Source organism: Helicoverpa armigera, chromosome 2, assembly GCF_030705265.1.
Source record: "Helicoverpa armigera isolate CAAS_96S chromosome 2, ASM3070526v1, whole genome shotgun sequence".
Classification (NCBI taxonomy): domain Eukaryota; kingdom Metazoa; phylum Arthropoda; class Insecta; order Lepidoptera; family Noctuidae; genus Helicoverpa; species Helicoverpa armigera.
Window position 1 is genome coordinate 5,038,774 of NC_087121.1, and position 27,629 is coordinate 5,066,402.

At 34.7% G+C, this 27,629-nt stretch overlaps 1 protein-coding gene and 2 long non-coding RNA genes across 6 annotated transcripts in view; 1 reads left to right on the forward strand and 2 right to left on the reverse strand.

The window, feature by feature from the left end:
• LOC135117878 (uncharacterized) overlaps positions 1-27,629 on the reverse strand; it is a 69,688-nt gene that overhangs the window by 6,315 nt on the left and 35,744 nt on the right. For 2 of the 3 annotated variants that reach the window (XR_010277220.1, XR_010277218.1), the window contains one exon: positions 1,403-1,556. This is a non-coding gene — a long non-coding RNA (uncharacterized LOC135117878). Of the gene's footprint in view, positions 1-1,402; positions 1,557-23,717; positions 27,612-27,629 lie in introns of those variants that run through there. The other variant, XR_010277219.1, reaches the window with a different exon arrangement.
• LOC110375283 (sodium-independent sulfate anion transporter) overlaps positions 7,812-27,629 on the forward strand; it is a 32,843-nt gene continuing 13,025 nt past the window's right edge. The window contains exons 1-7 of one of the 2 annotated variants that reach the window (XM_064038265.1): positions 7,812-8,072; positions 9,494-9,677; positions 13,300-13,495; positions 13,809-14,029; positions 17,272-17,452; positions 20,854-21,018; positions 23,550-23,711. In XM_064038265.1, the coding sequence (XP_063894335.1) occupies positions 9,501-9,677; positions 13,300-13,495; positions 13,809-14,029; positions 17,272-17,452; positions 20,854-21,018; positions 23,550-23,711 (1,102 nt within the window). In that variant the 5' untranslated portion in view covers positions 7,812-8,072; positions 9,494-9,500. Of the gene's footprint in view, positions 8,073-9,024; positions 9,172-9,493; positions 9,678-13,299; positions 13,496-13,808; positions 14,030-17,271; positions 17,453-20,853; positions 21,019-23,549; positions 23,712-27,629 lie in introns of those variants that run through there. The other variant, XM_021333341.3, reaches the window with a different exon arrangement.
• Positions 18,969-19,625, reverse strand: LOC135117876 (uncharacterized). Its single transcript, XR_010277217.1, has 2 exons — positions 19,258-19,625; positions 18,969-19,104 (listed from the first exon to the last, which is right to left on the reverse strand). It is a non-coding gene; the product is annotated as an uncharacterized LOC135117876 (long non-coding RNA).

Genomic DNA, 27,629 nt, shown 5'->3' on the forward strand with positions numbered 1-27,629 from the left:
AATTATTAATTCTGAAAAGAAAATTCTTATAGACAGTAAAATAATTACGCATCCTCGTAAAAACAGGTTTATATTCGACCTAGAGAATAAGGCTAAATCTGCTACCATACCTTTTCATTACAGTCATTTTCATAAAAGGCAACAAACACATGTTTCATACTTAAATACCGACATCCCGAGTTGAGTAATGAGTTTTCCAACGCCAGATAAGTAAATCACTTGGCAGGTGCGACGAATAAAGAGCATTGTTCACTGTCTATTGTGGTACATTCTCGGTCTATCGGATCCACGATGACTTTTTCTTTGCGTGTTATGAACTTCATTATTTATTTCGCGGTCAATGCAGCCTTGTTTTGTTTCCTAGGTCGTTGTGATTGTGATTATTTATTTTACATAGTTTATTACTTATTAATATATCGTATTTATTTTCCTTACATAGAAATATAGATAATTTATTTTTCATACAAAAGCTGTTTGTAATAGGTTTATGCCATGTTCAGGGCGTTTAGGAATTGTAATCGTAATAAGCCTACATAGGCACAGATTTACTTTTGCAATAAAAATAAACGTGGATATGAAATAAGAAGTCATAAGTATCTACCATACCTGGGTTTATTTCCGCGTGAAGGGAGATCACGTTTTATTCAAAACGTAGCCTGTGTAATTTTGTTCTTCTGGTATAAAATTTCTAAATTAACACCACTACTTTGCATGCAGATTATTTATGACATCATCATACGGAAAATTAAGTATCTATCTGCTCATCTACATAAAATTCCCGAGATGTTTACCTAGGCACTAGGTTTAGATATTTACAGTATTTTTTTTACGAAATTGCGTGTACTGGTTCTTCGATATGAAAGACAGTGTGGGGGGGTTTCCATCGAAATAATTTCGCTATACATTTATAGAGCACGTATTTGTGCGGAGCAATCTAATCGCTGATAGCTGAACGGATGATAAATATTCGACCTCGTTCATTGTGAATTCTTCACGCGTTTTGGGTGACCCTTCCCTCTAGGATTGTCCTCAACGCTTTGTGGATCATTTATTTTTGTCAACCTTTATAACATCTCGATACCGATACATAAATAAAATATTTTCTAGCTACCGCACTTTCTTTGGCTTTGACAGAAGCAAAATATTTGCCGAGGTAAATATTTAAGGAACATTATTCATCTATTATGTAAGGGTTGTAATAATGTAACCATATGCACAGATGGGCTATTGTGAGCATCCCCTAATCCGAAATGAAAAGAAGTCTTCTCTTTATTCTTGAGTGATTATATTAAAACATGTATGAAAGACTGGCCTATTATTTTAAAAGGGAAATAAAGAGGGAGAGTATGTGCACATCAAACAGCTCTTTGTATTAGCTTCATGTTTTATGGAAACATTTTACCTCGGTCCGGCGGCGGTCGACCTAGTATCGTTTAGCGCTGCGCGTGTAGGTAGCTCGGTTGACAGGCAATATCCGGATGATCCATTGTTCACCTCATTGCGGATTCTGAACAGCGATGCGGTCTGGCCTCTCTCATTCAGCTCCTGCTTCAGCGCTGAGGAAATAAAAAAACTGCAAATAAGAGAAACGCATTTTAGATCGAACCGGATAGAATAACAGAGGTTAAAATCCATTTGTAGAGAATTTCTGTATCTTGTAAACTGATCGGGGTCCGGTCAGGCGAAAGCTGCCCCTTTTTCGCAGATATTCGATAAAACTATTTGTGAGTTGTCTGGCGTAAGTATTCTTCCTTTATTTTTTGCTGAAAATTTGATATTTAACTGGCATCTCGCTGATTATGCTGCTAGCATCTTCAAATTGCATAACTATACCAAAATGAACGGGTCGATAATGATGAAGAAATAATATTATTTCATTTATTTAATAGACTTATAACAACAGAAGTCATGTTTCTGCCGTCGACAATCAGAGATCAAAGACAAGTCTCTAAGCTATGTGCAAGTGCATACATACGACGACGTCTGAAACCGTCTTTACTTAGCTCGAACGTGAACAGAATACATCGTGTTTCATATTACAGGTACAATAAATAAATATATACTATCACAATAAGTTATAGAGACATGAAAACATATTGTAAAGCGGCGAACACACGGGAAACGTCGAAGGTATTGTCTCCTATTATTATATTGCCTGGTGTGTGTCAGTTATATGCAGGTCATTGCTATTACCGCACCATTATGTAGGTACGTAGGTCTAGGTATTTATATAATTTATTGTAGGGATCATACAATTTTTCTCAACAGTTTATTGATTTCCAAAGTACCTATGGCTAATCAGACGACTTTTTATCTCCCTAAGTATGTAGGTACCCAGCTAATTGATTTCATAATACATATTCATTATACAAGTAAGCAAAGTAATTGATGCTCAACTTAACTCATTGCTTTACGGATAAAAAATTGATGTGTTGTGTAATGTTTTTTGCTAAGCGGGTTTTAACAATATTCTATTCGGAAATACCCGTTTTTCATAGTAAATCAACTTATACAAAAAAGTGTTTTGAATCTTATGTCTCGAAGATGTAGATTTAATAGGTAAATATATATACTTCCTTCGGTTATTAACCTATTTACCTTATATAAGCCTTGTAAAGAATTTCTAGATCGCTACCGGTAGGTAGGTGCTAGGAAAACAGCTTCCTACTCTACATAAACAACAAACTGATTGACTGAGAACATCGGTAGGTACTAGATATCAGCATCATTTCAATTTTCCAGACAAGAAATGCATTCCATTAATTATCATTTTTTGATTGTCGTGCTACAATTTTCTCCTAGCGGCTGGTGGCTTGTGACTTGTACCTAAGTTTGGTTGATGATTGGTACGCAGATTGGTGCCTACGTTTCTGACATAGAAAGAACATTGATGCTCCAGATTCTAGATCAAAGTACGAAGTCTACCTACCTCTATTGTTTCTTAGATGAGGTTAATTAGTCAGAAAGATAACATATTGTAAATTATAACACTATATATCATTCTGCACGATTTCCTTCAAAAAAATCGGTGATGTAACTTTATAACAACATACATAATCAAATGATACTTGTGACGATGTCGGGGATTCCCATTGAATAGGTTGTTATTTATGAATCGATTGTAACCCACACGAGTATTGAAAACAATGTAAAAAAGTATTAATTAGCATCATTATGTCATTAATCTGTTATGTAATATGTATGCATGTCTTATGTATATATCTCTTTCACGTGCTGCATCTAGTTTAGTCTGTAGATATGTTAAGGAAGTAATTTGGGTCTACAATTAGTTTTTTTAAACAAATTAAATTATTTTTACATCGTCCGACGATTTTGGGTTTTGATGGAAATATACGCTCATTGATTTTACAGTTGCTCTAAATGGATTTCATATTTATTTACAAAAAAAGTTATCACAAGTTTGCGGAATAACCGCAAAGTACGTCATCATACGCAAATGTTAAGACCCCGTCACTAATTTTCGATTAGGTTGTATTTGTAATCTATTTGCGCTTGCGTTGGCGTGTTTCTATATGAAGGAACAATTAAATTGTACTAGGTCTGGGTTCCTTCGTGGTTCCTTCATTGTCAACAAGATTAAAAGTATAGGTAACACAGAAGTCAAGTCACCAGTCAACCCTTAGTTTAGTCTTGTCTTGATATAAAAAAAGGAAAAATATCCTAGGAGCGTCTATAGGCTTTCCTTTCGAGATTTTCGATACATTCATAGCAAAGCCTATTGAATATTTTAGTCGTTGTCTATTCTCTACGATTACAAATCGCGTGTTTACCAGCTCAGCTAAAGAAATAATACTACAGTGATACCTTCCCTTTGGACACTCCTTTTTAAATCTTCACGCGTTATGCGATTTGCCCGTGAGCTGACTCAGCCCCTATTGTTCGAGGGTCGGATTCATTTGCTCCTTTTCAAAGATACGTTTATCCTTAAGAAAGGAAAATATTAACTGATGTTTTTTTGTACTTACTTGTATAGGTATTGTTTGATACATTAGTGAGATTTGATTTCGGAAACGAATGAGGAGAATTAATATGTGGAGAAGATATGGGTGGATATCTGAAAGAATGAACTTTAAGAAAGGACAGCGAACCGTGTTTAACCAGGAACTTTGAAGAGCTGATTTTGACTTGCTTCTTATAGTTAAGAAAATAAATAAAACCCAATATAGTCAAATATAATTTAAAATGGTCTTAAAAAAATATATATCTTTTCATTAGCATCTTTAAGCCACACACCTACTTATTATGCAAGTTAAGAGCTTATAAGGAAAAAGTTAAGTATAGGTAACTTAATATTTTGCGCGCCAGAAAAACATTTGCTATTCTATTTATACTTACAACCATTTTATCTACATTCGGTTTTTCCCATAACTTTTTTGTGAAATGCCAAGCGCTCAAGTATTATAACTGACAGACTGGCATTAATTTACCGATGGTAAATAATCTTCATGATAATCATAGGAAGGATGGATATTGAAAAAAAAGTCTTAGATAAAAGATTATAAACAGTCCACGAGTTATTAAGAAACCATGTTCAACTAACACGATATATGGGTGAAACTATATATTGAGTAGCTTTGAATGTTTTACGTATTAAAGCTTTATCGATAAAAGAGGACTTTGTAGTGGTATGAATATAAGGAGTCTTCTAAATAATTACTTTGCCCAAACAATAAAGGCCAATCCACGAAATTCACACTTATTTTTGTAATTACCGCCTGTTCTACGTTACAACTACTTATTCGTTTGTTTGTTTGATTGGTGTTATAGTGCAGTAGTGAGCTGTGGCTGTTAGTTGGAGAATCCTTATAAAGATAATAGGAAAAATAATTTATTTCAGTGATGTAACGTCTTGAGAGAACTTCGACCTTGTCTGTTTACGTAATTCATGAGTTAGTTGTATAGTATAGGCACTAGTACTACACGCGGTTTCAGTTGGACTTCGAAAAATGCATTAGTGTGTTTACCTATATTGATTTGGATTAGGGATGGATTTATTTTTGTTCGTTCTATTTTAAGCTTTTGCTAGTTTAATTGCTGTTTTCCACACGGCCAATTAAATATTTTAGACCATTCTTGATTAGACGCACCTCTGTTAGTTATCTAAATATATGGCCGAAAATAGGTTGGCTCTAACTCTTAGGTACCTATTCGACAAATGCAAGAATTTATATACTTAGTACGCATGTTTGTAAAATTAATTCTCAGAATGGTTATACTAACTGCTACCTTAATAAGTAGGTACCTATAGTTTAAACTTCCGTATTGACTTCGTATCTCAATGCGAAAAATACAGGTGAACCTTGATGAAAACTCGACAATTACCTAGCTAGCTAGACAATGGTCTGTTAGAAACAATTAGTGCTTTATAAATTTGAGGAACTAGGTATTTATTCACTATTAGAGGGCTTTCAATTAAACCAATTAACCATCGTTTTCTCTACTATTCTATTCGGCCAATTTATTATCCCGCTGATTAGCAAAGGCTATTTTCTAAAAGACACAGGAACTAAATAATTTTAAATAAGGTCAGTCGGCCAAACTATAATTGACATTCGACAACTTTGACATGGCGTCAACTTTATGGCTCGAGAAGAACGAGAGATTCCCTGAGACTGACGCGGACCACGCCATTTTGGGGACTAGATACGTAGCCCATATTATGCTGTTCGTTTTACACATACATTCAAAATTGTAAAGAGCTGTAAACACATCTGCATCTACTCTATCTTTCAAGAATAACTTGGAAGTTTTGTTAAGGGTGACACATAAAGAATTCAAAGAATTGAATAAGGATATATTTTGACAACCGATGCAATTTCCGATACCGAAAGTGTTACCGATAACAAACTGAGTTAACACATTCACTGCGTTACGGCAAGTATTTGGCCGTATTTGACTCTCAGCCAGTGCGGTAGCTCGTTGTCCTTGTTTTGCGTACTGTGCGGGGGCGATTTATCTAAGTTCCCTTGCGCGTAGGAATGAGATAGTGATATTTTCAATATTGTTGCTTTTAATATAATAATATTGTACACTAACAATATACGGCAAAATAGTTGCCGTAACGCACAGTAAAATAATTATTTTCATTCAGTGCGGTACGGCGAATATCTTGCCGTACCCCCCCAACCCCGCACCACACTGCATGCGTCCGCGCGGCGGTTCAGTGTGCGCTAGTGCTGGCCGTAAGCAAGACAATATTAACAATATTTTTTGTGAAAAATATTACGCGGTTCTGCTACAATGAGACGTTCACATAAAAAACTGGATTTGAGTAGAGAGAGAGAGGGGAAATCATCATCTTGATGCCAAAGATGTCAAGTGTGAAAATAATCCAGTGGAATAACTACCTACTTACTAAGTTTCATACACGTCCTTTAATAGTTTTTAGTTTTTTTTAAAATTGGTCTGTTGGCGTAGTGGTTGTGGGTTCGATTCCCACACAAATCAAACATTCTTTGTCTAGTTGTCTTGGTCTGGGTGTATTTTCTAACTATACTATGCATTATATGTATTTGGGACTAGGTGGCGCTATAGTGTGATTGTGGTAGAATATAAATACATATTATATAATTAGGTTACATAATTATGTTGATTTATATAATAATATAACACTGATAAATATGAATATTTTATCTACAATAAAAAATATTTTTAAACTATCGACTATCATTCCAGAAGTAAACCCCATCCCTAGCATTTTTTCACTTCTACGCTGTACGGCATATATATTGCCGCGAATGAAAGATTTTGAAAAATCTCTGTATCTTTCAAAGTATAACAGAGAACCCGGGGCGACTGCAGCTAGGTGTATACAAGGATATAGTCTATCGATTTGTTGATAAAAACCATTGATATAGGTGGTTTCCACGTCTGTATAGGCTTTGAAAGTCAGGTTCTGGTACGGCAAAATAGAAGCCGTAACGCATATCAGGAAATATAGATACGGGCAGCATTTGTCTCGTATCGCACTAGTAGAAAGTTTAGATTTAACGCTGCCGCAGTGAATGTGTTAATAACTAAGTACTTAAGTGTTCATTTAAAAATTACCGAGAACGGACCTGTTCTCTCAAAGTACAAAAAATCGTAGAAATCGAATTTAACATTACAAAAGATTTCATAAGATATTTGACCGCGAAACAAATTAATTGCAACACAATCACGGTTCGAATTGATAATGCTTTTAAAAATAGAACCTCAAACATAATAATAACTTATTGACTTTGAAATAAATTGACTGATTTGTTACTTCCTTCTGCAATATCACGTATTGAGGATTCCGAATGTATGAAAAGTTGAGTTGACTTGGTTAAATTAAAGCAAACTTATGCTATTAGCTCTCAGAATTAAAAAAAAAACTAGTTAATCTACAGCTAATATTACGCTTCCACTTTACTTTGCTATAGAGAGAAGGCTTACGCGTTGAGACTTCTTGACTTTTCCGACTTCACCTTTATGAAAAAAAAACTCTCTTGCCAAACTCTCAGAAAGTAAGATAATTAATAGAACGAGAACTACCCTATAAATCGGAAACTCTTTTTTCAATAAGTTAAAAAAGAAAAAAAAATCGTGAAAAAGGAGGGACCTAACTCTATGGATGCATCAGCGTTCTAATTCTAGTTATATGCAAAAGCCCGTCTATTCTGTGGAACAGTGATTAATATAATTAGCACATTATTTCAGCGCTTCATTAGTGATCAAACTTTTTATGGCGCTTTAATTTTGTCACTACGTTAAGTGGAATTACAAACCGTAACAGGGAAATTAACTGATTGCGAGATTGTTGTCAGTCTGCCATGAGGCAGTTTGTATAACGTCGTTGTCGAATGCGCTGGTTAAAAAAGTTTGCGACGCATGCGCGGTTGCCGATATAAAGGCGGGAAAACTTTGTTTGCCTATGTAGTTTGCGTGTCTGTGGTGTGCGTTTTTGAAATTCGAATGTTGTTTTTGAGAATGGATTGCAGCTTTTAGTGGTGTTCTGTGATATTATTGTTTTATTTATATGTTATTTAATTTATTAGTGGTTATTTGTACAAAATATATGTTTATGAAAGGTGAGTTAAAAGTATTTTTTTACCTGAGCGTCCTTGACTTTCATGTAGAAGTAGACATAGTAGGGAAATAGCCGGACTGTAATTTGCCTGCCAGATGGGAATGAGCAATGAATTCAAATCACTATAATTGTCGTAGAAGCCACGTAATTCTGGTTAATGATTGTGTTTTTGTGTCTATCTATTGTCAAGTTTTTGAGTTTAGCTTTTTATGAAGTTTGTTTTTTATGTTTCCGCACATTATTGTCTTTGTGTTTTTCTTCAAGCACTGTGAGACTAATCAAAGTGTGAGACATTGACAAGCAAAGATGATCATAATATTTGAGACCGGTAAACTTACAACAACATACAACCAAATATTTGTTTTATGACGTGAATCATTGTTTGAAATACTGGGATTTTGTGTTATAGGTATATTTGCTACTACATTACACATCTGGGGCCGATTTTTCAATCCTCATTTAAGTTCTACCCGAGGAATGGACTAGTCCGTGGGATTAACATATTTTCTGACCGTATCGGCCGGTAATATGATATAAATTAAAGTCTTCACTGTTAGGGATTTTTTAAATACATATTTAAACCTGCTTTGGTCTGGTGAGGCCTTCCATTAGGCTATTTTTTATTCAGGTGCGCTAAGTTGTTTCCTTGAGATACGCGCGAAACCGACGGTGCCAGCGAGTATTGTAGAACCTGTTGTATATTTCCAACAGAAATACTTACGTATTTAATAAGTACATGGTTCTTACAGTCGAAGATTGAATCCAAGAGACAGTGCTGCTGGTAAAGAGTTGAAACAAAAGATGCTTCTTAATTCAATAATATATTGCTGAGAACCTCTACTTCGTATGTGGTATCACAGTAACATAAAAACCTCCATTATCAGTGCAATGTTAATGGCCTCAAATTGATCATTCAAGTTTTCCATTACGATATCTCAGGACATCGTGATAATCGGAGATCAAGATCCGATACCGATTTATAGTTAATAATGTTATTTCTTACCTTCGTCAGTGCAATAAATTATTTTAACATTTACAGTCGTATTAAAGGTTTGTGATTTAATTGAGAAAATGAGGATTTTCCATCCTAAAAAATGCTTGTAAGTGTTGTTATAAATTTATCAAAATATGCGTTACCGTATGTGACGATCAAAATAAATAGGGATGTATGTAGGTAATGCTTAAAAGCGAAGATTATTTTTAGATCAATTTAGCAAATTATCCATAAATTAAAAAAGCCGATCTTTTTGTTAAGAACTTCAAAGACAGAATATAGAATTATTATTTCTGGCTTGACAAATAATGTCAGTTAAACTTTCGAAATGCATGTTGTAATGTTAAATAATATGCTTTTCATTAAATAAGAATAGGTACGTGTTTTATTACGACGAGTATGTGCATTAAGCTGTTTCTTCGTTGCAGCTCAAACATGTTGAAGGTACCGAATCCAAAGAAGTTGATACGCAGAGTGTTTCCCATACTGCAATGGTCGAGGACTTACGACGCAAGAGCGGGGGTTGGGGACTTGATAGCCGGTATCACCATCGCACTTACATTGGTACCGCAGTCTATTGCGTACGCATCCCTTGCAGGATTTGAACCCCAGGTACCGTCTCACACTTGTATAGTTGACGAAATTTCCACATGAGCACAGTGGCATCAATCGTTCCACATGAATGAACATGTAACACGTCAAAGGCATGTCCAAGGTTATGATCGGATTTATGGAGGGAAGCTGTGTTTACGTTTAATTAACATACCTAACGAGGTGGTAAATGTGTTACCATAATTCAGTAGAAACACAGTAATACGACGCTTAATTAGTTACATTTTACGTTTAATAATTTATGCGGGAAAATGAGTTGATGTTAAATTTTCCCTGAGATATTTCCTTTGGCCTTAAATTATTTATGACCTTTCCGGAAGATTGCGATCCGGCCTCTTCCAATGTCACAATTTTAAGAAAACATTGTCTAAATAATTTTTAATTATACATAATGTACTTACCTATGTATTTGTAGAATAAAGTTGTGTTCCATTAATTAAGTAGACGCATGGACACTTGAGAGATACATTATTATCACCCTTTTAAATCTGGTAAACAAAAAGTCATCAGGATTTGATTTATTTCCAATCAATTAATTGTTGCATCATATTGATTATCATATCATAGTAATTTCCATTGATAAATAATTGCGATAGCGGAGTTGCCGCTATCGCGAAGCGTGAAAGCATTTAAAGATGAAAGAAAAGTTAAAAGGAAATTAATTATTTTTATTAGCCTTTAATTCACGTTTTTTTTCTATTTTTGTACCTATCGCAGCCGACTGCTTGAAATAGACGTTTGATTGCACAGCTAGCCTTTTGACTAAACAATAACGCTATTCAATCACAAGTCTGTCAGAGTTGTTGTTTCTTGAGTTTGACCGCGAAAGAAATATCAGTTCACGCTCCATTGACGATCGTAAAAGTAGTCTAAAAACAACCTATACAAATATTACCGAGATGAGAATCATTCTCATTGTAGGGCTTCTCATAATACGATAACGGACTTTCATTCATTGATAACATCCGCCGTTTCAAAATGCGTGTAGTATGTACTCATTGTCCTTCTCCTTTATGCGTGAAACTATTTTGTAAGGAAATCGTTTCGATCTTGGTATTTCTAATGCTTTTAATTATGAACAATATCTACTAAGTAAATAAGTTAAATACAAGACTGTTATCGACTAAGCAATTTTTATTTCTCACAGGTGCCTAGTTTTTGTTTATTAATTTTAAAATATCTTTGACCCAATTGAAAAATGTATGCAATAAAATTGCAAGTTATGACAGCAGACGCATTATTTTCTTTAAGCTAGCGACTTCTTTCCGTGTTTTTAAACGTATTCGGCCTTGGTTCCTCTCTCTCTCAAGGACCGCCCTAGATCGCCACCGATGAATTTATGTATGGGGTGAAGAGACACAGGGTTAGCGCTAGTAACGGGATCTTCACTCAATGTGCTAATGGCGAGAATAAAGTGAAGCACACATTTGTTTTTAAAAGTTTGAAGTTCTATAAAATACTCTTCCATTCGTATTTCTTAGTTTTATTAGGGGGCATTTTTTTAAAGAAAACTGTTTTTAAAGATGACTAATTCAATGGAAACCTGAAAAAATAAAACTTTTCCTAAAAGGTCTCTCGGAAGAGTACTTAAATTGAACACGTTAGGTACTATTTCCAAGAAAATTATCCTGTGTCTATTGTTGGAACTGAAATTCCAAAAATAGCTTCTGTGTTCCATAGGAAAAGCCAATAAAAATTTGTTACGAGTATTATTAGCACTTCCCTGTGCTCAAAACAAAAATATATCATTTTATGTAAAAAAACAAGTTAGTTAGTACTTAACTGTCATTATTTCTTGATATCTGATTATGGATAGATATAAATACAAATATCATGTCTCAACGTCATAAAAATAAAATGTTGAGCTGAATTTTAAGGTATAGTTTGAATTTGCTATGCAGATGGCGTCAACGTGAATCTTAATCTTGAAATTATACATGCAAGGGGCGCGGGCTGTCTCTAGTATTATTATTTAAATCCCAAGCTGTGCTTTAATAGTGAGCATTTAAAGTTTTCGTAATATTCCAATGATAACGAGTTCTTTAGATACCCGAAATTTTCCTGCTCATTTTCTCTCAAGTTTGTTCAAATATATTTTTCTTTGAATCATTACAAACACATATTTATATTTTATTGTATTACGTGTGTATTTGGTGTAAATAAAATATACTTATATCCATGATTTCAGATCACGTTTTATTTATTATTTGTGTACATACAAATCTTCAATAATCTTCGTCTAACGCTATAACAATGAATATAGTCAACATTGAGCAAAGGTGCTTATTCTTAGTAATACACAAATCTGTTTTGTTGGTGGTACATACCGCGGCACCTGTATTTGTAATCGCGGCTAATGTAAAAGTTTTGTTATTACGCTTGTAGGAAACGGATACTTTGGCCTACCTACTCAATTCCCCGAAGTAATCTTCTGTACGTTTCAGAGATTAATTACCACTCGACGCGAAATAAGTAGGTATCTCGTTATTTATGATTCACAGAAACTTGTATTTATACTTATTAAATAATACGGAATTTACAGTTAAATATTAATAATTTCAGGTACAAGGTAATTACTTTGTAGAATTAGCAGATTATATTATTTGAATAGAGAAACAGGTAAATCTCAGCTGTAAGATTACCAAAATTATTTTCAACTGAGGCCGAATCCTTATAGAATAAATTGGATTGATTTCCGGTTAATTATTATCTTTAGTTGGTGGCTTTGACAGTTATTTTTATTACCACAAGGAAGGTATATCGGTAACCCATCTGGTTACCATGCCATTTGTGGAAATCATACCTACTTAAACAATCAATAGGCAAATTATACTGAAACTGTTTTCACCATTGAGTGTTATTTTTCTTTGTGGTTTTCACTGTAATAAATTAATCTGCAGGCTTGTAGGTAAATATCTGGTCATTGAATTTATTTACACGTGTACCTAACAATTATGCTGTTTTCTTTGAAAATATAATAAAACATAGGTATTAAATCAATAGATGAGCTATATTAAATCAAAATAATTTATCGATGTCTCTTTCCCACATTAACTGCATATACATACCTACGTGTTTACGAAGCTAGACAAAAATTTTTAGTAAATGATGCCTTGTATATAGAAATAATAAAAAATATTAACAACACCACACATTCATAACGACGATTGATGCCACTTTGTTTTGTGAACTCAAGTGTATTATAATCTTATCATTATGGTCGGCGACTTTTACTAGAGGATGTAAATGATTTTAATATTTGATTATAACTCATGTTTTGATAATTACTAGATAGAGGTTCCGATGGTTTTATTTAACACAAACAACTTTATGTTTTGGTTGTAACCCTCTATTTAATATTCTGATTTCTATGAATTATATCATTAGCTTGAATTCCTATAAAAATGGTTTTACAGCAGTTGCCATCTCGAGAATAGCCTTGCAATAAATCTTTATCTAATAAATTATAAAACAATAGATTTAATTTTAATTGAAATGAGGATAAACTACTCGTTCTAGATTATATTAGGTAGAGCATCCATTGTTATATTTTGATTTTGAGGCAAATTATTTCTAGAAATTCACTTACTGTGTACATAAAATTATGTACTTTTTCTTTCAGTATGGCCTTTATTCTTCTTTCATGGGTCCGTTTGTGTATGCGATTATGGGAACTAGTCCCCAGGTGAACCTCGGTCCGTCAGCGTTAATATCCCTGCTCACGTTCACGTACACAAATGGGACTAATCCAGACTTCGCCATACTTCTTTGTCTCATGGCTGGTATCGTGCAACTCGTGGCCGGAGTTGCACAACTTGGTAAGGTCCCTTTATACTTTGTCTAGTGGAAATGCTGGAGTTTGTTGATGTAGAGTTGAATGTTCCCCTTGTTTTGTTGGAGGAAATTCTATCTAATCAAACAATGTTGCAAAACGTTCACATGTCTTCAATTTAGAAAGGTCTTAATTAATCCTATTACGCCTGATCGATGTTCTTTTATACATATATGTTTTATGTTTATAATATATTTTGTATATAGTATTTTATTTTTAGATTTGTATAAAGATAATAAGTTTGTATAATATTTAATTTAAAAGTCTATCTATCTACTAAAATGACGTATTTATTCTAGGTTTCCTAGTGGAATTCATATCGTTGCCTGTAGTATCGGGCTTCACGTCGGCAGCTGCGATCACAATAGCGTCTTCTCAAGTAAAAGGCTTGCTGGGTCTTCGGTATAACGCAGACACGTTTGTGACGACTTGGGCGAACTTCTTCAAGCACGTGCATGAGACGAGATTAACTGATTCCATGCTCAGCTTGGGATGCTGCCTTGTGTTAATAGGAATGAGGGTGAGTACTTACTTAGTTCTTAAGAGTGAATCAAATATTTCAATTGTATTTCAGGAGCTTTGAAGTCAATTCTAGGTAACTAACTGCCTTCAACATGGCATTCATATCGCAATATTTTGTAAGTGAAATCATATCAGTATGCTATATATTTATCATGTTTATGTTAGTGACTTGTCTACCAATAAGGGCCTATTACACGAACGTTGGTGTTAGGGTGCTTCGATATTATGTATATTGGTAAATCCACATCAGCGTAGAAGGATTTTGAGGAAAGGGATTGCTGGTTTTATGGGCGCTGGCAACATTATTAAAGATAATGTACGTATATTACCATAACATAGGTTTATTTATTACTCACGTTACGCCTACTCGTACTCTGTTTCATAATGTTATAAAGTCTTCGCGTATTTATTTACGGTTTGTCTAATACAAAATTCCTTTATGTACACGTGTTCCTATGTACCTTTATGTCCTAGGTGAATTAAATCTTATTTTGTCGACCCATAATTGGATAGATAATACAATTTTTATTTTAATGTAATAAAATAGGTCACAACATATAAAATTATGTTGTTCAGCTGCTATAATCCTAAGTGGCAACTTTCACAAGCGTTAACCTTTTCTAGTCAGAAAACAAATATTTTATTACTTGTTACAGTAGTAACGCTAAAGCTAACATTTGTAGACGGTCGCCTAACTAAATGTATCCTCTTGTATTATCCGACAACATGTTTACAAGGCTTTGTCGTGTCACTTAGAAAAGTTTTCTAGAGAGCCTTATACCTATAGATTGGAAACCAATCTAGTTACATATTTATTGTTGTAAGATACGTACCGTTTACGTTTCTATGTTATTTTGTAGGAAAAGAGGACTTATTTTTTTGTCCAACTAATCTGGCTGAATATTTTTGGAATTAGGTAAATCATATACTTAAATCACGTAAATCAGGTCACTGTTTCATCAGGTAGTAAATTAAAATGAAATAAGCAATTTCACGTAAATATCGTATCATTACAAACATGTAATTTGTTCTGTTGAATATTCCACACGTCTTTATTGACTTCATCCTATCAAGACGTTCAACGTTTAACAAGTACCTAATAATTTAGTGGCTAATCTCTAGAACCCAATAAACCGTGTACAAGCATTATAAATTCTCAACTAAGTCCTAAATGCCTACTAATTACGGTTTCCTATAGTTAAATCCATATATTATGAGACACTACGTGAGCTCACTCACTTAGGAGCAAGTTGGACTGTTTATTTGTTAATTTCGTCGATAATTCAATACGACACGTTCGGTAGCTGTGAGCGACCGACGTAGCCGCAACTTGACAAACTCCCTTACAAAGTAAATACTAAGTCTGATTGTCGTCTCGGCACATATATGCTTAACTGTAAACAGAATTGGGCCAGCATTTCTTGTATGTAATTATGTATTAGGTAAGACCAGTATGTCCTGACGCAAACCTTGTAAACTGTTCTATGTTGCATCTGCAAAATATTGTTTTTTGAAATTTGCAGATAATAATGTTGAAGCATTTTAATAAATTTTTGAGTTGTTGAGTACAGTAATAGTTGCCGTAAAATAAAGTGTTCATCAATTTTTTTCATAGATATTATGAAGACGAAAAAATGTGCTACGCGAGTTGCTACGATACTCTCTCGCGTAGCGCCACGAGGATATGTTTTGTTACCATGCAGTTTATTATAGTAAACATTGTCAATGCACTGTAGTGATAATACCTTTGTACGAAGAAGTGGCTATTGTTTACTCCTTTATCTAAAACAGAAGAACATCGGCTGCAGTATTTAGCATAGTCTTTGTTCAATATCTCACAACAGACAGTATTTGCTTCTCGTATATAAATAATATATTGTTGCTATGTCGTGTCCCAGCCAACTGTTTATTGTCCTTCAGACTGTACTCTATACACGATTCGTCAAAATTACTTTTTTCTTTTTGATATTGTGTTCCTGGTTTATGAGATAATACAAATAAAGATAATAATAAGTGACTTCCCCCAACAAGTCATTCAATTCAAATAATAAAAGTACATAAAGTTTAACAATAGTTTAGATATTCAATTTCTCTATATGAGGGATTGATACAGAAATAAATATACTTAGCTAACAGCAATAAACTCATTAAATACAGTCCCTTAATAGGTTGAAGTAGTAATAATATAATATAATTACCTAAAAATATTTTTTCCCTTTACTTACTCGCTCAAGTCAGTTCAGTCAGACGTGACACGTCTTAGCGTAAAATATTTTACACTTTTCCAGATATACTGAGCTTAGAGAATATTATTGTAGATGCCCGAGAAGGATATGTACATTGCCGCGACACTGAGCATTTTCTTTATCTGAGATACTATAATATAATATAGAGAGAAACCTTTTTCTCAGCCGCAGTAATTATCTGGGCATCGTCTGAAATTCATCGCTGTAGATAGATAGCCTGGTAGATTCATTCGTGCAAATAAAACCGATAAACTTTTATCATAGTTAACCACGAAGGCCTTTTATTTTATTATTTAGCGCAAAAGAGAAACTTTCACGGAAGATGGACCGACGGCTGATTAAATCCCTTCTAACTTTGCACTAACTCACCTAAGTCGAACTATTAACAACGAGGGAACTATTAAATCCATGATACGACTACATAACTTGTATCATAGTTCACTACCGTGCATTTGGAGTTCATAAATAAATCAATATTTGTAGCTGTTTCAATCAAATTAAATCAAAGTCAACTGAAAACTGATTTATTCAAGCTCTCTTGTAACTCGTAAGTTGCCGTACTCAACCAAAATCTTCCATCGGCTGAGATTAATACATAATTTACTTTAGATATACTTCAACCGATGTACCTTAAGTTTACTTGGCAACTAATTTTCACATCTGCCACGGATTACTCTATCTCGGAGTAATCTTGTACACAGTTTGCGATATAAAATAGGGCTTCAATTTTAAGCCTATCCGCGATGTTATCGATATGTTGCTTAAATTATATGCCTATATCACGCGATGAGATTCCATGCGGGCATTCATATACATAACAATGTCTTCTTATACGTAAACATACCGATAAGTGAAGTTAGGGTATAATGTAACATTGTATTTAATCTAGATGCCGTATGGAGAAATTATGATACTATCAATAATTACTAAAAGCAGACGTACTACATAAATTTTCATATTGGTTAGTGTGTGATTAAAATCTTTCTGTTTTCAGGCACTTAAAGACATCAAAATCAAAGATAAGGCAGCTGACGAAAAGGGTAGCCGAAAAGCAAAAATATTGAAAAGGTTCTTGTGGTTTACCGGCGTGGCTCGAAATGCTGTTGTGGTGTGTTTAGCATCAGTCACAGCCTTCATCCTGCATGAAGATAAATACGACCCGTTTCTTCTAACTGGTAAGTTACCCACACATTATAGGAAGTCGTTTTTAATAGATAAAGGAAATTGACAAATGACGACGAGGAAATTTCAGACTTCTTCAATTATTATTGCCCACTGCCATTTTAAGCCTCGGGTTATCTATTTTCAGCTATTCCATAGCCTAATAGACTAATGCCCGTTTTCACCAACGAATACCTAAATTTAGGGAGCATTTACGGAACACTTAATAAGAATTTCATTTTCACCAAAGCCTAGGTGTCAAATTATAACCTTAAAATTTGACTTCAACTTGGGGGCCCGATTGATGCCTGCTTAAACAACCCCTATCATTATCATTACAGAATACAAACATATTTTGAACCGTGGATAGTGAAATGTACCTTTATATGTTATGTAACACCAAAAATACCATGTTATAAAAGCAAAAAAATACAAAAAAAAAATGAAACGTAAACTTTTAGAAAGTTTAGAAGCTGTGGAGGTTGTGGATATGTAAAATAATAATCATTAGAAGACCACGTACCTATCTTACGTGAAAGAGCAGATTACTGAGAAATAAGTACGATGATCATGACTTTTTTATAAGACTAGCCGTTTTCCCGCGGTTTCACCCGCGTCCCGTGGGAGCTACTGCCTGCACCGGGATAAAATAGCCTATGTTACTCGCAGATGATATAGCTTTCTAATGGTGAAAGAATATTTAAAATCGGTCCAGTAGTTTTTGAGTTTATCCATTACAACCAAACAAACAAACATTTTCCTCTTTATAATATTAGTATAGATATAGATTATAGGTTATCACTTGCTATGAATGCACTTGCTAGGTCGTGATGTCGCTGAATTATTCAAAAATAGGTAGTCCTGCATGTCCATAAATATACAGACCATAACAGATGCAAATCTGGTAATCGGGACATCTATAGGCCTATTCAGACCTAAGCGGTATTCGCTACCGTCTACGGCAGAGAAAACCCTGTGGGTATGCGGTAATATGACTGTTCAGACCTAAGCGGTATTCGCTACCACCTGCGACAGAGAAAACCCAGTGGGTATGCGATAATATTACTGTTGATGTTCGGGACGTATGCCGCTGCTGCCGCGCGGTATGTACTACCCACAGCGGCAGTGAATATCGCTCAGGTCGCTCTAGCAGCGGTAGGTATAGTTATTGGCACGGATATTGAGCCCTGACCTTAACCTGCGCAGAAGCCATTTATTGGTTTATTGCCTTGTGTACAGTGCGCAAAGCGATCCCCACTCTTCCGCCGAGAGCTCAATATCCGTGCCGGTAACTATACTTGATACTAAATACCTGAGCGAAACCCGTGCGGTATCTACCTCTACCCACAGCGGCAGCGAATATCGCTCAGGTTTGAATTGGCCTTAAATACCAAAACTGCAGTAGATACCAATGATTCGAAAATGGTGAATATGGAGGAGCCTATCTCCTAGGTGATAGGGGATACCCGCTGGAGGTAAGAAGTAGGCTAATATTGAACATAATAAAATATATAAATTAAAACAAAGATAGTAAACAAATATTTTAATATTAGTCCTCATATGATGTACCAAACATTATCATCATCCTCCTGCACCAATTCAATTTGAGGTGGGCTGGGCGCAGCATGTTTTTACACGTCTTTCCAATTTCTCGCACCACCTGAAACTAAATAAATATAATAAATGTATAATTTTAACCCCATACTTAAATCCATCAACTCATGGAGAACAAAAATACAATGAAGTCGACAGTAAAACAAGGAACATAGTTGAACGGCAATATCTTATATTATTATACACAGATATTATTCACATTTACCTGTAATCGGTTCCTATCGCATTAAAACTATTTGTAACTGGATCCAAGCTTTGTTTTTGGCTTCGTTCGTGGTCCCATCCGTTTTTTGATTAATATTGTGTCTCTATGAGACGTCAGCAATTTCACTAGCTTGTCTTTTTCTTCTGCAAGAAAGGTTTATCCTCGTTTTCTCTTCTCTGCCAAAATAAACTTATCTATTCAACAATAATAAACCCAAAATTAACCTCACTCTATGTACACATACACATCAGTCAATTTGACAAACGCGCGAATGACATAGGTAAAAATTCACCTATAGAAAACCTCTTTACTGTTTTATTGCATAAAACATAGCGTAATGTAGTTTAAGTTAAATTAAAATAACATCACAAGAACAAAAACTCACAGGCTTTAGTAATATATACTCGATAGACGTTTATTTCTTAAGAAGTACAGAAAAATCATTTTATCGATAAAATATCGACTTTGCATTATCGTTTGTAGAACTAGTAATCTGTCACTTACTTAAGGGATCCATGTACAAGTGTGGTGAAAATGAATTTAGGTAGGTGTCAAATTGGGAGGGGTCCTTATTAAAAGTAGCTTTTAGATAGGGAAACGGTAAGAGGTTGTTGGTGAAAACGGGCATAAGATTATATGTAGTTTTACTGGCCCTTCGTCAGTACAAAGAGCTTAACAAAATGTAGTTATCAAATACATGGCATTAAGGGACTGAATTTATTTTTAAGGCTTATCGGAATTCATTGAACTGTTAATTTAATTAAGTAACTATTTCAGGGCTTAAGTGGGATTTTTCAAATATTCTTAGAAGAATTTGTTAACTAAATCTCTTTTAGGGCTGTTTTTTATTTTTATTTGTTGACTTGTACGAATTGCCATATTAAGTATACTATGGATGCTCGATACAGCTATTGATAGCTTTTTATATCAATTCTCGTACAGCAGTTACTGCAAAGATTCGATATTTTTTTCTTCTCAGTTGGTTCTATAGTCGGTGTGTTCGGCCACTGCCTTCGTGACCTTGGCCTTTCAAGAGCAAACGTAGCGATTGTGGTCAGGCCTAGTTTTGCAATTAATTGACATACACACGAGACGCATTTTTATGCATTTTTGTTTTGCACTTGAAACTAACCGGCCGCCCTTGAAATGCAGAAATATAAATTGCAAGAATACATTTATAAATGATTTTGTTATAACGTTTTTTTGCATCTTTTTTTTGCGTCAGTCTGAAGCCTGTTAAGGAAACAATAAATCTGGTAATGGATTTGCCTCAGAGAGCTGTAATTGAGTATGACGTCAAAGTGCCATTCAATTTTATTAGTACACAGTCATTTAGTGTAGGGTATCAAATAAAAAACGACAATAACTTGTTTTAGGCATTACTAATTTAAATGTAGCTACCATAGCATATTGTGGCTAAGTCCTTATTTAATAATGAACTTGTATGCTCTCTGAAGCATGATGAAGTCTCAATGCGTAAACATGCACCCATCCATGACTCAATCAATTCAAGCGCAGTATAACCTTGCAGAACAATTAAACGATTATTTTATTTCTTTCTAGCTATGTAAAACCTTTTTTTAATAAATTTTCCAGGGACAATAACTGCCGGTTTGCCAGCCGTCCGTCCGCCGGCATTTGAAACTACAGTCGGGAATACAACGTACACGGGAGGCGATATGCTCTCACATCTCGGCTCCGGATTGGCTGTTGTTCCCATTGTCGCTATCCTGTCCAACGTTGCTATTGCTAAGGCTTTTGGTAAGTAACTACTAGATAACTATGAAGTTTTTTTGGAAAACACAGATACAGTACAACAAGATATAATTTGTATTGAAAAAGTCGGATAAGTCGAAAAGATAAATAAATGAGACAAAAGAATCCCGAAGAGTCCATTAAGCAATGATATCGTAGCGCAGAAGATACTAAAACTTAGTATGAGAGCCGGTGCAGAATATTGATTTAAGTATAGCCCTTTTAAGTCTAAATTAAAAGCGCTAAAAAATCTTCTATTCGAAACGAACTTTTACAGCGCATCTCCCATGCAATATTTTACAAGCAACAGTATACATACGTAACAGAAAATAATAGCTGCAATCTGGCGACCTGTGCCTAAATAAATACACACGTCACGGCTGCATTGTGACGCGTGCACGTACGTTATTGTACACTCATATTTCGTGGATCATGGAACACATATCGCGTAATCGAGTTTATGCCGAGGGGAACTTCGAAATAGTAAAGCTTTTACATATCTTTGTTAGGTCAAAGTATTAACTTTACATTATGTGAAAGATTAAATAATGGATTAGTACCTAGTCTAAAATATGTGAAAAAGCTTTTAAGCTAGAGGTTTAAATCTATGACTAATTCTAGAGTCTATGGTTGTGGGACGCAGAATGCTTGGAAATATTTTTGAATTTATTATACCTAAATAAATTAAAAAATATTTGCTTGACATAAAATAATGAATTTATAAGAACTTCTAATCACTGTTCTTATAATAAAAGTGCTGAATTTAATAATAAAAACAAAATAAAAAATATTTTCACTGCTTTTGTTTTCACAATACCGAGTTACTTTCGTATCTTCGATGAACGAGAAGGGTCGAAGTCCGATGAGCATTCTTAGTTTTACAATAGGTATTGTAGCAATATCTTTTCGAGTTCGATGACAGCGAGCGCGGGCGAGCGAGAGCAATAATGAATTTTCGTTTCCTCCGTGTCCTTCAGGTGATAATTAAATATCAGTGTTCTTGTTTTTCGTTGTTCTATTGTTATTTGTGTTCTCCAAGCCAAGTACGTTTATTTGCTCCGTTGCGCTTTCATTGTCACCTGGACATTCCAATTTCCCGAGCCAATAAACATCTCAATATTTTATTTCATCTCTCTAACTCGAGGTTTATGATTGTTCTATCGTTTATTAAATAGATACCTATGCTACGGAGCAATAATAAAAGTAGCAGTATTATTGGGCCATTCGATATGTTGGTATGCCTTATCCCATATTAAGGGAAACAATGAATGGTATCATTAAGACGTATACATTACCAAATACGTTCAATGTAAAACAAAATTGTTCGGGCATTATGACTGGGCTCATCGTATTACATAATGGTATTTTTGTTACTTGCGCACGAGGAGCTGAGATGAGTACCTATATGAAATATAAACATCTGTGTTCAATTTACAAGTGAGCAATTCAATATTATATTTATTATTCATCATAATATTTTACAATTCCGCCCCAATCGGAGAGTATTTAATTCAGATAAATACATTTCAATAATTTGACAATACGTCCCGTAAAGCGTTAAAATCTTAAAGTACAGTAAACACATTGCATTATTATGTTTGCTGATACGATTTTAACAAAAGAGATGTCTGTCGATTCATGTCAGTTAAGCCGATGTGAAATTTATTCAAAAATCCATGCAATTTCAACTGCCAAGTAAAAATGTATGCGAGCTTGTTTATCCAGTGACGTTTCGTTTTTACTGCAAACGTTCGGGCGTGTACTGATCTGATAGATTTACCAACATTTCAGTATGATTTGATGTCAATATTTGCCGATTTTTAACATCAAACTGGGAGTACAGGGTAGTTAGTGTTTATTCAGTTTATTTTTACATTTAACAATGGATACAACTGATTTGATGGGTAATATCAATACAATTTTGGAACAAAATATGTTTACGTCATTATAATAAGTTAGCACTCCGTAAACGTATCTAGTTTTAGCATGAACCTATTTATAGACAGCCCTCGGCCATGTCTTAGAACTGACTGAATCAGCATTATAGAACCATATTGTTGGTAGCTACTTGATAATTTTATTAAGTTTTAGAAAACCTTCAACAACGGTTATAAAGTTAAAAGTACCATCGACATAAATTTAACACGAGTTTAATAGCTTTGATAGTTTTATTACTTTGAATGTTTAAATTAATTTTCAGATAGTAGATAGGCAATAGATTGGTCACGTCAGAACGATAGTAACCATTTAAATAAGTGGATGATATTGTAAATCAACTTTAGCGAACTTCATAAAACTAATGTTCCAAATTGGATAAGATAATTGAGTTTATAAACAAATTTGTATCTTCAATTTGAAACTTGACTTGTTTATGGCAACAATAACTCGATTTATGTTCATACGAAGAAAATGCGTATAGAGGTTCTATTGGATTATCGTTATCAGATTTATAAGATGAACTCTGAGATCACGATAGCATGACATGCTTAGGCTCTAGAAAAACATTTATGAAATAAATTATTTTCTCATAATTTTAGCCAAAGGAAAAACAGTGGACGCTACCCAAGAGATAGTAGCACTGGGCGTATGCAACATAGTGAGCGCGTTCTTCCAGTCCATGCCGGTCAACGGCTCCTTCTCCAGGAGCGCCGTCAGCGACGCCTCGGGGGTCAAGACGCCCGGCTCCGGGATCTACACGGGTACGTACTCACTAAATCTAGAAATAGGTTTTTTAGCGATGGCAAAAATCATCAAATGATCCCTCCCGCTGTGGGTTAGCAGCGGTGAGGGAGTGTCAGGCTATTACCGACTAAAGGTCTCTGCACACAGCGGGCGGGGCGCGGCGGGACGGTACGGCGACGCGACGCTGAGCAGTTGTAATGTACTAGATATTACGGAGGCCGCCACACAGAGCCGTCCCGCTCGGCGCGACGCGACGTGACGATCTAGTACATTGTGTCGCGTTGCCGTCCCGTCCCGCCGCGCCGCGCCGCGCCCGCTGTGTGCAGAGACCATAAAAATCCATCGTGTTCCTTCGTAGGCCTTTTATGTACCAGGGCCGCGGTAACTCTTTCGATCCCGCAGCATCTAGAAATAGGTCAAATGTAGTATTTGTAAGACTAGCATTTTGCTCCAATTGGTATAATTTTGCACCAGATACGCTACCGGCTTGTGTGAAAGGATAAACGTGTTCAATGTTAGTAGCTACATTTATTACGTACGTACCTTTAGGATTATGAGGGATTATGTGATTAGCCGGTTTGTGCGGTTGATTTATTGGTTTTCGGTACATTTATTTTGTACGGCATTATTTTTGATACGGATCTGACAACTTTCACTTTACGCATGAAAGGTTTGATCTGTAAAGAAATCCTGAACACGAATCCAATTCCTTATGAGTTTGACTTTTGAAATAATGATGGCCGAATACTGAAACGCCACTCATGACGTTTAACGTAAATTTCTACGACAACGAGAAAGGATAAACAACGATACACGGCGAGAAAGAGATTTACGTGTGACTTTAAAGTAAAGTTTTAGTATTTAAGGGGTTTTTTTCTATTTATAATATTTATGCTGAATTTGCATTTTACTTGAACTAACACTAGATTTTATGACGGTTAAATCTATTGCTATTCGAAGTTTAAAGTTGCTATATACGTAAAACTTACACACACGTCCGGCTCAAAACTAAATCTCAGCCTACATAAGTTAGGTACATCGTACTAGCGTTTAGCTCGTGTATTCTGGAAAAACAGATGAACATGTATAAAAACGCGACATAAATCTTGCTTCCTCGATCTTTGGCTATTTACGACTTTCTTTGTTTCAATTTATTTTGTGACAATTTGTTAGCTGTTTAACTTTGTAATGTTTTGACGATGCGACGGCTTTTGGCACTTGTCATTTTGACGGGTCCATTCCGTGTTTGTTAGCCTGTTAACTTTTGAGATTGTTTTAAGTGCAATAATCAACTTTGTTTTTATGAAAACATCGTTCAAATTGAACCGTACTTCATTTCCCGGTGGTTTTACAGCAAAGTTGGGGAAAACTTTGGATGTAATACTGTTCGTGGAATTGTAATTTCATGCATCGTGCATTCAACGTCCGCGCTCGTCAGTGATTGCGTTAGGTACTAATATGCTAGGGGGCTGTCTTTATCGATAGCACTTGCATTTATTACTTGAAAATTTCCTATCACAAATTCGATATAATCGTATTCTGTATAACGAACGCAGGCCCAAGTGTATTTGCCCTCATAAAAGTGTAGTATAGTTAGTTCATTTAGATCAATGTCTATAATTTTTGGTTTTAAATGTTTGTAAATAAGAAAATAAGTTGCTGATCTACTCCTTTCCAGATTATTTAAAAAGTAAATAGGTCTAACAATATACTCACCAAAAGATATAGAATAAATCGCTAAAGACCTTAATACCGGAGCGATTCTACTTGCAATTTTTCATTCCTTTCCACTTCTATCGCATTCGCTTTACACAAAAGATAACTTTATCGTTGCCGTTTTATATCACACTTGATCCTTCTTCAAGATTAGTTTTTCTAGGAACATTGTTTTGACAGTGTTTTGTTTTTGTCTTTTGTACGTACCTCCCTAATTGGGTTCTATTGTGATTGTATACTGTATGTGTCTTCTGTTCAGGGACTTTCTCACGTATGAGTCAGTAGTGCGTGTCCATTGATAATTAATATTTAATTGTGTATATAATTTTCACTTTTTAGTTTACACTTTATTCGATTGTTTACATTTATAGGCTGCAGCCAAGCGATAAAACCAAAGTCACACTTTTAATATTGACTCAAGTGAAACCAACGCACACTCTACGGTTAAACTCTACACTTTCGGACAGTGTTATATTATCACGTGTCATGCAGCATTTTGGTATCTACACAGGTGTTCATTACAAACCATCTGTTTATTTTTTTAATGTTTTGGCATGATTTACTCATTTCGCCATCTTTTTGAACATAGTGATGTGGTTCTACTACGTAGTTAACATACCCAAAGTTTACAGTCAATTTTACATTTTCATTTATTATAATCTGTTATCAATTTTATTTTTGGTTTTAATATCCTAAATCCTCTAATATATATAAACTTGTTCCTGCGTATCTTAGGTCAAAGATCGTGTGTCGCATTATGTCAACCTGCAAACTTGGTCTGTTTCGACTTTACATTATTCAGGGTGTTCCCAATGAATATTTACTCGCCCCAATTGAATCTCAATAGAGTTTTGTTAGTCCGACATTAACATTGTGGCTTGGATTATTTGGAGAAATCAGAGTAAGCCTTGACTTGGGTAAACAGCTCTTTTTTTGTATTAATGTAAGTAGAAGCAACATCTTATGTTGCCTTACATAATGACTATCATGTTGTGAATTATATTGTATCCATAACAGGCGTAATTAATCAATTATGTTTTACACTCCCATAGTTCTATGTTATTGAATTTAATCACAACACTTATCTATTATTCAAAATGTGTTTATAGTTCGATTCACAAAATAGAACGACGAAACATTAAAGCGTCATGATCTAGCTTATTAACGAACAAAGAGCACGAATTGAAATGTTTCTCTAATCGGTTGAATAATTAATACATTAAAAGAGACATCCAATAAATGATGCAATATTATCGCCTGCTTGGGTTTTAAATTCAGTTCAGTGAAATCCTTCGAAACTTCTTTGAATTTCGAACAACCACGGGTGATTTGTGGGTTGTTTAATTTTGGAGACGCGAAATCTCCGCCGTTTAATCTTAGGATTAGTTTTAACAGAAATGGGTGGTTGAAGTAAGACAAATGTAAATCTACCGACATAAATCATTTTTACCATGTGCGACAACAGCGCGGTGGAGTTATGTAGTGGGTACTTCATAAATCTAAAAGTTTGCATCGTAGTTTACTGTCATAGCCAAGTTTGTGTTGTTTTACAATTTCAAATACACGTCTGAAATATCAAGAGGCTCCCTTTATCTGTCTGTCACGTAAATTTGTGACTCTATTGTGTTGAATACATTCACCTTTTCGGGTATTCATGGCGATTTGCCGATTTCATTGTTTTTATTATAGTTTGTGTGATTGGTTTCGACTTATCCTTTGTCATAACACCATCTGGATTTGTATGTTATGATGCACATTGCACTGTTGTTATTGTTCTTTATAACTCATATTTTTTTGATGGAACCTCACTTCTTCAAAACGTAACTTTTCAAATCAATTTATATCAATTGCTTGTAATTCTTCGTAATTAATTACTGTAATTATTACAGGTCACCAAGTCCAGACTAATTTATATGTCACAAAGAAGATTATTATCAGTAACAGATTTATCTTGAGAACTATTTATTTATAGCACATCGTAACAAGCCATTATTTCTCCTTCAGTGTCACGTCTCGATTGTAATCGTAATAATAGCGATGCAATTAACGTTCGTGTTAATCTCTCAATAGATCCTGTATTAATTAGGAGTACTATACAGGTGTGTTGAAATAGGGACACTCGGAATTAGTAGCTGAATTATTGATATTAATTGTTACAACCATTTGTGGCTCCGTTTAATAGAACTGGGTACATTCTGCTTCTGAAATGTGAAACAATA